Below are 12,176 nucleotides of genomic sequence, written 5' to 3'. Positions count from 1 at the left end.
AAAAAAAAAAAAAAAAAAAAAAAGGAGAAAAAAAGGGTAAAGGATTTCAATAGCCATTTGTTCAAGGCAGATATACACAGATGGCCAAAAAGCATCATCAGGCAAGGCACAGTGACTCACGCCTATAAATGCCAGCACTTTGGGAGGCTGAAGTGGGAGGATCACTTGAGACCAGGAGTTCAAAACCAGCCTGGGCAACATAGTGAGACCTTGTCTCTATTTTAAAAAAAGAAAAAAAAAGCATCATCATGGAATGCAAGTCAAAACTATAATGAGATGACTATTACAATGAAACTACTACTTCAAACCCACTAGGAGGGCTGATGAATAGCAAGTACTGAGGATGCAGAGAAGTTGTAACCCTCATATACTGCTGGTGGGCAAACACAATGGTGCGTTCACTTTAGAAAATAGTCTGGCACTTCCTCAAATGCTTAAGCATCAAGTTACCAATAATTCAGCAATTCCACTCCTGGGTATATATCCAAAAGAAATGAAAATGTATGTTTACATAAAGACTTGTACGTAAATGTTTATATTAGTATTCACAATAGCCAAAAGGTGGAAACAACTGAAATGTCCTTGAAATGAGTAAACAAAATGTGGTATATCCATACAATGGAATATCAGTTGGTCAAAAAAAGGAATGAAGTACTGATACATCCTACAACATGGATATGCCTTGAAAGCAGGCTAAGTGAAAGAAGCCAGTCACAGAAGTCAATGTATTTGATGATTCCATTCTATGAAATGTGCAGAATAGCTCGATCCATAGAGATGAAGATTAGTGGTGGTTGCTCAGGGTTGGGAAGCAGACGGGGGCAAAAGCTAAACTGTACAAGGTTGAAGTGATGACAATGTTCTAACATGGAGTGGAGAGACATACATACATACATACTATATCTATCTATCTATCTATCTATCTATCTATCTATCTATCTATCTATCTATCTATAGAGATATATATATCTGTGTATACACTCAAAACCAGAGTTGCACAGTGAATTATAGCTCAGTGTTTTTAAAGTGTAGGTTTCTTCCTGTCTTTTTAAAATTTTCTTCTGTGACCAAGAGACTTCCTGAAATCAAGAGACTTCCCTCTTTTGGGGGCATAATAGAGAAAAGCTTAGAAGCTCTTTTCTTCTCTGTGCACCCTCCACCGTACAGCACCTTACTACCATCTCCTGTTGCTTCAGGAAATCCCAGGTAGCAGGAATTGTAGCTGGGAATGCTGCACTTTCTCTGTGGGGTTTGGTACTCTGTAATGCTCAGGGAATTAAAACCAGCATCCAGGCAGAACACAGAAGTGAGCCCAAAGATCAGAGTAGAGACAAATTTCCATGTGTAAATGAAAAATTTGCAGGTCTGAGGAACAGTGATGGAGCAAGGAATCAGTTTCCCATCACTGAAGAAGCCTTTACCCAACAGTGGAATCAGGCATAGCTCACAAGTCTCCATTCCCATTTTTCAGGTTACGGTTAATTAATTATCTTAATAATTCTCCTTCCTCCCTCAGTTTAAGAGGGGATGTCAGCAATTATAAAACTTTATACCCTGACCATACTCTCCTAGCTTGGTAAAGGAATTTGTCTCGGGACAGCCCCCTGAGATGTTCTTCTGTGGGTAGCAATCTACTATTACACAGAAGAGTACAGAACCTGTGACTAAATTGAGAAGCTCAGAAATCCTTTGAAACTATGACAGGAAATTAAAGAAAATAAAAGATGTAAATGAATACTGTTTCATGGATTTCAGAGATAAATAATATAATTAAGTGGCAGATAATGCTTATTTTATGAAAGAATATAGCTTATGAAGGAAGATTTGTCAATAGTAGCAAAACAAATATTTAAAGCTTGTTACAGGAAAATCTTCAGTGAGCCAAAAAGAGCCTTGGATGAGTTTTAAAGTCTGTAAGATGGTCATAAGAGGTCCTTCAAGTGTTTCCACGATGGTTATCAAAAAGACCTGCTGAATTTCATGATCCCCAAGAAGTTTCAAATCTACAAATGTGTTAGAATAAGGCAATTCTTGTGATTTTGTTGACTAAGATACCATATCATAGTAGATGCAAATTTATGTGGTTGGCTACTATTACCCTGTTCACTTATTTGATAATATGTAGTTACTACAAAGTATTAAGCTATAAAAATTAATGACTGTATTATAACAGAAATCACACATTAAAAAATTGGTTTATAGCTCCTATTTCTGGCTATTGTACTTTGGGTAAAATATTTATGTCTCTGCTTAATTTCTTTTTTTTTTTTGAGTCAGAGTCTCACTCTGTCACCCAGGCTGGAATGCAGTGGCATGCTCTTCTTAGCTCACTGCAACCTCCACCTCCTGGGTTCAAGCGATTCTCCTGCCTCAGCCTCCTGGGTAGCTGGGATTACAGGTGCATGCCATCATGCCTAATTTTTTTATTTTTAGTAGAGATGGAGTTTCGCCATGTTGGCCAGGCTGGTCTCAAACTCCTGACCTGAAGTGATCTGCCCGCTTTAGCTTCCCAAAGTGCTGGGATTACAGGTGTGAGCCACTGTGCCTGGCTGCTTAATTTTTTAATAACACCACCTCATCCTCATGGAGTTGCTGTGAAGACTGCAAGAATTTATGTCAAGTGCCTGTTGTAGCGCCTGGTATATAAAAACACAATAAATGTTAGTTCCCCTTGATTAAATAGTATTTGTTATAAAAAGCTGAATATCTGGCTACTGTTTGGAAATGTTGGTCTTTTATATACCACTGTCTCCATTTTTTTAAAAAAAACCCACGATATATTTTATTTATAATATTTTTTGCTTTTTCTGTTTTCTTTTTGTTGTTGTTGGGGGGTGGGGTGGGCAGGGTCTGGCTCTGTTGCCCAGGCTGGAACGCAGGGAGTGCAGTGGCGCAGTCATGGTTCACTGCTGCTTTAACCTCGCCAGACTCAGTTGATCCTCCTGCCTCAGCCCCCTAAGAAGCTGGGTCTACAAGCATGTGCCACCACACCTGGCTAGTTTTTTGTAGAGATGCGGTTTTTCCATGTTGCCCAGGCTCGTCCCAAACTCCTGGCCTCCATTGATCCACCCGCCTAGGCCTCCCAAAGTGCTAGGATTACAGGCATGAGCCACTGTGCCTGGCCCCTTATTTATCATATTTTCTTTATAAGGGGTATTTATGGGCTAAAAAATTTAGAGTAATTTAAATTTTTCATGAGTTTAAAGTAAAAAATAAGGTTAAAAACACATTTTGAACCCTAACAGTTACTTTATTACCTTTATATCCTTCATTTTCTGCCTTTCAAAGTTGTTAATAGTTTCCTCCAGATGACGACTTGTTCGGCTAGCATCCATTGCAGCTCTCTGTAATTCTGTTTCTGCCTACAAAAGTATTCCCCAACCAAAGATATAAAAAAATCAAATGAGAATTCATTCAGTTGAGCTTACTGGTAAATTCTACCATTGTGCAGTACTGGCTTTTTGGCATAACAGTGTAAACTGTTAATATTATATTTTACCATATATAATAAAATGATCTATGTAAGCACATGCAGAATAAAAAACTTTATTTAGTGACATGATTCACGATCTAGAAAAAAAAACCCCAAGGACAAAAACTACCCCCAAATCCTTCCCTTTCTGTCTACAAAATCATTTTTTTTCCCCAGACATCCTTGGATAACCTACTGTAAAACCATGTCCCATATTTTCTACTGCTTCCCTATTTCACTACCTGTGCCATTTATCAAAAATTATTTTTCTTTTGTCTCTCTCTCCCCATTAGCCATTTCTCCCCTGAAAAGGACTTATGACTTAGTAAAGATTATTTCAATTCTCTCAATTACAGATTATCTCTTATTTTTTTTTTTGAGATAGAGTTTTGCTCTTGTTGCCCAGGCTAGAGTGCAGTGGTGCAATCTCGGCTCACTGCAACCTCCGCCTCCTGGATTCAAGCAATTCTTCTTACTCAGCCTCCTGAGTAGCTAGGATTATAGGCGCATGCCACCATGCCCAGCTAATTTTGTGTATTTTTAGAAGAGATGGGGTTTCATCATGTTGAACTCCTGACCTCAGGTGATCCACCTGCCTCAGCCTCCCAAAGTGCAGGGATTACAAGTGTAAGCCACCGTGCCCAGCCTATTATCTCTTACTCTTTATGCTTATCTCATAGGACTATTGTATGGATTACATGAAATCATCTTTGGAAAGGACTAAGGAGAGTGGCACACAGTAGAGAGACCTACAGCTATGACAAGTTCTACCACTGAGAGTTTGATTTTTAAAATGTACAACATTGAGGTATTTTGGGTTAGCAGGTATATAACCAAGACTCTTTCTACCTTGCTTGCTTCTACTTGTTCTCCAAATGCGCTAATATTCCTAACTCTATAATATCCTCATCAGGTGGAATATAATATACACTACAAAATATTTCATCATGGGATTTCTACTTGTAGATTCTTCTTTACAAGACAACCATGTTACACTGCTTCTATTTAGTTAATGCTTACTACAAAAAAAAAAAAAATACACTAGTAACTAATGAATTAGATAGCAAGTCTAACACATTTGGACATGTACTCATAATATCTGATCTGTACTGTCCAATCAGTATGGTGGCCACTAGCCATATGGGGCTATTTTCATTAAAACTAATTAAAATTAAATAAAAAATTAAAAACTAGCTCCAAAGTTACTCTAGTTGTATTTCAAGAACTCAATAGCCATATACAGCCAGTGGCTATAGTACTGTCAAGTGCAGAATATTTCTAATCTAATTGTGTATCTCTCTTTAAGCACCTCCTCTGCTAGAACAAAAGTTGCCCAAAAATATTTAAGATTTTTTCTTAAACAGTAACACAGAAATTTAAAAAGGCACAGCCCAATTTTCGGATTAAATTCTTCCTAATAAAGTTTTGTTTCTTGTGCTAATATTATATTTACTCGAAAGTCACATATATCATCATTTAATAATTAATCATAGAAAAAGTTTGCATTTGTTGTCAAAGTTCTGTGATAAGTAATACCGTGACATTTAGCTTTTGCTTTCTTTTTCAAGAAAATGTATAAATTGAAACAAGTAAAAGGGTTTACTATAAGGATCCATTTCTTGACACACCACTCTATTACCCACCTGTGACTGAAATTTTTCATAAAGGAAAAAATACATTTCAAAGAGAGTGTAACAATTCTTTCAATAAATTTATATACCCATAGAATTATATACACTTACAATTAGGTTATATATTAATTGTAACCATATATCAATTATGGTTACTTTTGTAATTAGGTTCATTCAACTACACATTTTCAAGATACTAAGTACTTAAAATTATAATCATTTATACCTCTCTGTATTTGTATATACATTTACCATATGGCTGCAGAGTTTTTAAAAATCATACAAACTTTCAACTTATTCATAACCAGGAATCAAAAACAATTCTCTATATTTCTGTGTTTGAGATTCTTTAAACTACAACTTCATTACAGGAAATTCAAAGATAAAATAGAGCTCCTCTGAAGACTTACTACTATGAAAAAAATTTTACTATGAGTACAACAGTTACTTGATACACGTTATCCTTGTGCTAGTGAGAATATTCAAGCAGACTAATTCCTAATACTGTTTATTACACCTGACTGATGCAGCTCTTTACTTGTGACTACTTCCTTTTGACTCATGTCTTTACCCTCCTCATTTATTGATATTTTCATTTTAAAATTTAGAAGGCTAAGTAGAGTTGGCTAAATCAGGAAAGCATGGGGAAACAGAAACTATAGCTGGGATATGTGTAGCTTCACCTTCTATCACCCTCCAGCAACTACTATTTATTTCTGAAAGTCTCAAATCCCTTTACTTGAGCATAGCAACTCACCCAAAGTAACACATCCATTTTTAGCAAAGAGAATATAGATTTCTAATATTTCTTCTTTTCACTGAAAATTCTTCAAAATTCTATAATATACCAACTTGAATAGGAAATGCTTTGGATTAAAATACTAAGACACAACTCCATGAATAAAGATACTGGTATATTAAATGGAATTAGTTAACAGTTTAAAATGATTTTTAAAAGGGTAAGCCAGATTGGTATTTGTCACACTGCATTACAGGAAGCTTGTTTAGAAGCCACCTGGAGTCCTACTTTGGGGGTGAGCAGGCAGAGCCCTGGAATTCTTCTTTTCTCTATCCTCTCTATCAGAGTGACTCTATCTTTTCTTACATACCAAACTTAAACATACTTCTACATAGATGAATTTTAAGAGTTTATCCTGGGAAATATTCCATGATACTATGATTGAATATTTGTATATTTATATTGACTACATTTGTAGGTAGATTGTCCTTCATGTTTTGGTCTCAGGTTGTCAAAATACACAAGTTGCAGATCTTACCCAGTGAGCACACTGATTCACCTGTGGCAATAACCTCTTAGGTTGTATTTATTTCCCCACCATGTGAACCCACAGACCTGCTTCATCTGTGCTCTAAGATGATCTCCCTTCCCCAGCAGTTTACAGCACAGCATCCAAGTCAGAAAAATGTTTGTCTTAGGAATAGATTCGTTTCTGTGTTTAGTGTAGACACCAGTACTCCTGATTCAATCTTGCCAACTACTCAGGATTCCAGATGTCTTCATATATCACCACCTCCCCCACTCCAGGCCACAAAGAACAAAACAAAACAAAAAATTTTGATCCCTAGCTTAATTCTTAAACCCTGGTGAATCCCCCCACCCCACCCCACAGCCTCTGCCTTGATCTCTAGTTATCAGTCATAAATTTTCCAGCATTCTCTGGTTTGTCTGACTTGCTTAAAAAACAGATTCTATCATCTCCATTTGCAGATCTTATGCCACTATGACCATCTAGATGTTTCTGTCCCAGTCTCCAGTAGGCACTCCACTCCCAGCCCTATGGCTGCCCATTTTTGTTTAGTACAAAGTTGGGCTTCTGTACCTTTGGTCCAAAGGAAGAAGGACCAAGCAATTGGTGCAGCCCCAAATCGCTGCTCAAGGGACTCCCCTCAGGAATGGAGGTGTTCTGGAACCTCAAATGCTCTCAAAGAGCCACTCCTCATGTGGTTTCTGGCTGAGCTGGGCAGTAACAACCTTAAGGAAGTAGGAAGGAGACACATAGAAGAAGGAATGGAAAAAAGAGGCAGTAGGGATGTTAGTGCTTTCTTTTTCTTTTTTTCTTTTTTTTTTTTTTTGAGACAGAGTCTCGCTTTGTTTTCCAGGCTGCAGTGCAGTGGTGCGATCTCAGCTCACCACAACCTCCATCTCCCAGTTCAAGCAATTCTCTTGCCTCAGCCTCCCAAGTAGCTGGGACTACAGGCACGTGCTACCATGCCTGGCTAATTTTTGTATTTTTAGTAGAGACGGGGTTTCACTATGTTGGCCAGGATGGTCTCAAACTCCTGACCTCATGATCTGCCCGCCTCGTCCTCCCAAAGTGCTGGGATTACAAGCGTAAGCCAATGCGCCCGGCCTGATGTTAGTGCTTTCTACACAGTCCTACCTATCTTAGTTGCTGGCAGTTAGGCATTATTTTGTACGCTTTTGTTTAGTAATGAACAAGGCACATTGTAGTTTAAGAAATAGTCATGTTTAACAGAAGAACCTTATTACAGTAGACAGTCGTATCTAGGTTTGTGTCCAACTTGGATCTTAATTATACTCTTAAGTCTCCCTCCTGAGGTTAACTGGCTGGAAGTCATGATTTCACATAGTTGTTTTATTTATTTCTTTTTTTGAGATGAGTCTGGCTCTGTCGCCCAGGCTGGAGTGCAGTGGCACAATCTCGGCTCACTGCAAGCTCCGCCTCCTGGGTTCACGCCATTCTCCTGCCTCAGCCTCCCGAGTAGTTATGACTACAGGTGCCTGCCACCTAGCCCAGCTAATTTTTTGTATTTTTAGCAGAGACGGGGTTTCACTGTGTTAGCCAGGATGGTCTCGATCTCCTGACCTTGTGATCCGCCTGCCTCGGCCTCCCAAAGTGCTGGGATTACAGGGGTGAGCCACCACGCCTGGCCCACATAATTGTTTTATTTCTAAAAGATGAAGGAAATTAAATGGGAAAATTTTCTTTCCTTTTCTCAAAACAGGGCATAGAGGACACTGATATATTAGGATTAATGATAGATCTTTAAGTTAATTGTAGAATTAATATTTAGTCATCACCATGTGAAAATAAAATTCAGAAATCTGAATTTACTCTTTATACAAACATCTGAATTTTTTGTTTGTTCGTTTGCAAAGTCTACTGTGTAAAACAATATAAGGGGATTTGAATTAGGTGGTGTAACCTCTTTAAAATTAGCCAATTTCTATACTGAGAATTCCTAAATGCATTTCTTTTCAATCTTTATATTCAAATTCTCTACTCATTTAAAAGTAAAAATGCACAATTTCTATATACATTTACTTTTGTACTCCATACCTTAAACATTTTTTTAAAGACCCAAATTCAAAGGATACAATAACATGTCGATCAGATGGGTTTCGCTGACGTGTTCTTTCTAACTGAGTTAATTGCTTAGCTTCTCGATTCCTTGCTGTGAATGTTGCCTTGAGGTCATCCTGCAAATTGACATTTTTTTGTTAGTAAAAACGTCTGACTTAAGAAAATTCACACACTCTGTTTTAAGAATGGAAGAATACTTCTTGTGTGATCCTGGTACCATTACCACAGGAATTACAAGTATTACATAATTAGTGTCTATGTATATGAGAATGTGTTTAATATTCTCTCAAAATAATGACACAATTTCAGTGCAAAACTATTAACCATAATAGATATACGTATATAAATGTGTAATTTTGATGATGGTAGTGGTTACATGGGTATAAACATTTGTCAAAACTCAATGATCACTTAAAATGGAAGAATTTTATTGCACATAAATCAGGGGCTCCCAACTCCCAGGTGTATTAGGAACTGGGCCAGCACAGCAGGTGAGCGGTGGGCGAGCTAGTATTAAGGCCTGAGCTCTGCCTCTTGTTAGATCAGAGGCAGCATTAGATGCTCATAGGAGTGCAAACCCTATTGTGAACTAAAGAAAAATTGTCTTCCACAAAACCGGTCCCTGGTGCCAAAAAGGTTGGGGACTGCTGATATAAATTACACTTCAATAAAGTTAGTTTTAAAAATAGAACTCTCTCACACATTTTAAAAGTCTAAATGCTATCACCTGCTTTAAACAAAAACTTATATTCATATAGTAAGGCAATTTCTGTCCATATATTTTTCATGATTATAATTATTTTAAAGTTTCCATAATAATGTCTATGTTGTTTATGTTGCTACAGTATACTTAATAAGCTCACTAAAAATATTTCATTATTCTTAAAGAGCTAAGGGATCTTTCAGAGTAAAAAGAATGACTATATACTAGTTTGTATTTCTTTTTTTTTTTTTTTTTGAGACAGTCTCGCACTGTCGCCAGGCAGTGCTAAGATAGTGCAGTGGCACTATCTTAGCTCACTGCAACCTCTGCCTCCCGGGTTCAAGCGATTTTCTTGCCTCAGCCTCCTGAGTAGCCAGGATTACAGGTGCACGTCACCATGCCCAGCTAATTTTTTGGTATTTTTAGTAGAGACGGGGTTCCACTATGTTGGCCAGGATGGTCTCAAACTCCTGACCTCATGATCCGCCCTCCTCGGCCTCCCCAAGTGCTGAGATTACAGGTGTGAGTCACCACTCCTGGCCACTACTTTGTATTTCTTATTAAAAAAAACAATTGGAAACCTCATACTCTTTGCCAGAGTAACTCATAGTAAGTGAGAAAATGGATTTACTTACCCGTTTCATTTTCACAATGGTCCCATAAGCTTTCAAGGGTTCAACCACTTTGGCTTCAAGTCTTTCAACCTATTGAAAATTATTAAAATTTTAAATTAGAATGTTTAACCTTTTAGCCTATAAATAAAAGGCTAATCACTAGAAATTAATAAGACTCAGAATCTAAACTCAAACACATTAAAAACTGTTAAGCTGCATAGTAATAGTAAAGTAGAAAAGCATCTGATAAGCAAAATGACAAGAAAATGTCTCAGGTTTCCCAGGAGCTCATCCTGGCCACATCATCATCTTAGGATTACTTTGTTACCTTAAAGTAGTAGTTTAAGTGTGTTAAGACAGCTCAAATTTTAATACAGCTAACATTTTCAGTGTGTTCAGCACAGTACTGGATACTTTAGGTATATTATCTCTGAACTATAATAGCTCAACTTTTCAGAAAAGAAAATCAAAGCTGAAAGACAGAGCATCTTGGAAACATTTAAAGCAATATAACCTTCAAAAGCAAAAAAGCTTAGCGATCACTGTATTTGCTGCATTTTTTTTTTTTCTGAGAAGCCATTTGTGAATTATCAAAGCCTACAGAACAAGATAAATGGTCTGAGTTGCTGAGCTGTCAAACTGTATGTCTCATCTCTGTTTCATTTAGAATTAAATAGTGTTTCTTAAACGTTATAGTTATGTTTTTAAATCACATTTTGAGTAATTACTTCTTTTACAAGTAGCACTAGTGGAAGGCACTGAAGAGACAGATTTTTTTTTAAGGTAAGTATTTAAATACAGCATAAGAAAAATAACTCTTGGACATTAAAATTTTTTCTCTCAAGATAGGTGACATGTATTCAATTGCTTAAAATGAACATGTAATATTTTAATCGCAGGAAAAGGGCTTTTTAATGATACATATTTATATAATTGACAAATACACTTAATTTCATATTGATTTTTCTTTAGTTTCTGTAAACAAAATGTATATGACTGTTTCATTTTAAAATGTTAGGAAAATAAAAATCAACTTCCCATTAAGTATTCAAATATTAGAAATCCTAAAATCATGGATATTCAGGACAGTTTGGTTTACACCATTTCTTATAATCCATACTGATTATTCAGCTTAAGGATTATCTAAGTCTTATTTCTGTTCTCCTTTTTGTTGCCTACCTTTTTGCCATTGTTCATTAGGACCTCCACCATTTGGTAAGCAAGGGAAATAAAAGGAGAACAAATGCAAATCAATTCACTTTGCTATTTGATAAATAGCATAAAGGTTTTCTACAAAGGGGCATTGAAATTATTGGCTAAAATAAGATTTTAGGATTACCTGTGAATATAAATTATCTTTGAAACATTAAGTTCCCAGTTAGATGTAACTGAGAGTTACTTGTTTATAACCGAGGTTGTTTCATGACAAGAACTCAACATTTTTCTAAAAGTACCTCCAAACATTACTCTTCAAATTTGTATGGATAGCAATGATGAGTTCAATTTTTTTTTATACTCATTCTATTTTTTGAAAATTGAAATTTCCATTTTAGGTTCTGATGAGAAAAGTACAAAAAAGCAACGCATTTCTAAATGGGCAACTTCTGATAAGTTCACCTATGTTGTGAAACTGAAAATAAATACAAGTAAAAGTGCTCATTAAGTATTTAAAGGAAAAAAATGGGCTTTTAGAAAGAAAACAATCACAAGGATACCTCTCCTGCTACCCAGAGCAAAAAGTCCACACGGTGTCTCAGTATTGGTTTGCTTTCATGATACAATTCATAGCATTTTGTTGTTGTTGTTAGTAAACCATTGGTCAATTTTCCAGTTGGATGCAGCAATGATCTCTTGCCCATTAATAATTTATCCATCCACATTACCATTCCCAACATTTCCATCTCTAGTCATTCTTTAATATGTACTTACGTGCCACACAAGACATTAAGTTATGCTTATTTTCTTCCCCCTGCGTACTATTCCCACTACCCCCAGTAAACAGCCACCCCTTGGCCAAAAGTTGGCAAATAAAGTGGGGAAATTCAAGACTTCAAGATTCCCTAAAATTTAGCTTGAAAACGGTAAAATAAAACACAGAAAGCTTCTCTCTTTTTTTTTTTTTTGAGACAGAGTCTTGCTTTGTCGCCCAGGCTGGAGTGCAGTGGCCTGATCTCGGCTCACTGCGAGCTCTGCCTCCCGGGTTCACGCCATTCTCCTGCTTCAGCCTCCCAAGTAGCTGGGACTACAGGAGCCCCGCAACCTCGCCCGGCTAATTTTTTTGTAGTTTTAGTAGAGACAGGGTTTCATCGTGTTAGCCAGGATGGTCTCGATCTTCTGACCTCGTGATCTGCCCGCCTCGGCCTCCCAAAGTGCTGGGATTACAGGCGTGAGCCACCGCGCCCGGCCGAA

General features: G+C 37.0%; 1 protein-coding gene across 1 annotated transcript in view; it reads right to left on the bottom strand.

The window, feature by feature from the left end:
* The window catches only part of FAM92A1 (family with sequence similarity 92, member A1), a 42,889-nt gene that overhangs the window by 24,650 nt on the left and 6,063 nt on the right, over positions 1–12,176 (bottom strand). Inside the window, exons 2-5 of the mRNA XM_011978680.1 lie at positions 9,789–9,857; positions 8,465–8,566; positions 5,116–5,121; positions 3,258–3,362 (exon numbers count right to left, since the gene is read on the bottom strand). Coding sequence (XP_011834070.1) covers positions 3,258–3,362; positions 5,116–5,121; positions 8,465–8,566; positions 9,789–9,857 — 282 coding nt within the window. The remainder of the gene's footprint in view (positions 1–3,257; positions 3,363–5,115; positions 5,122–8,464; positions 8,567–9,788; positions 9,858–12,176) is intronic.

This window comes from Mandrillus leucophaeus, unplaced genomic scaffold, assembly GCF_000951045.1.
Source record: "Mandrillus leucophaeus isolate KB7577 unplaced genomic scaffold, Mleu.le_1.0 Scaffold198, whole genome shotgun sequence".
In the NCBI taxonomy this organism is placed as follows: domain Eukaryota; kingdom Metazoa; phylum Chordata; class Mammalia; order Primates; family Cercopithecidae; genus Mandrillus; species Mandrillus leucophaeus.
The sequence above is the reverse complement of the archived record's forward strand: the minus strand, read 5'-3'. Positions and strand labels throughout refer to the sequence as shown.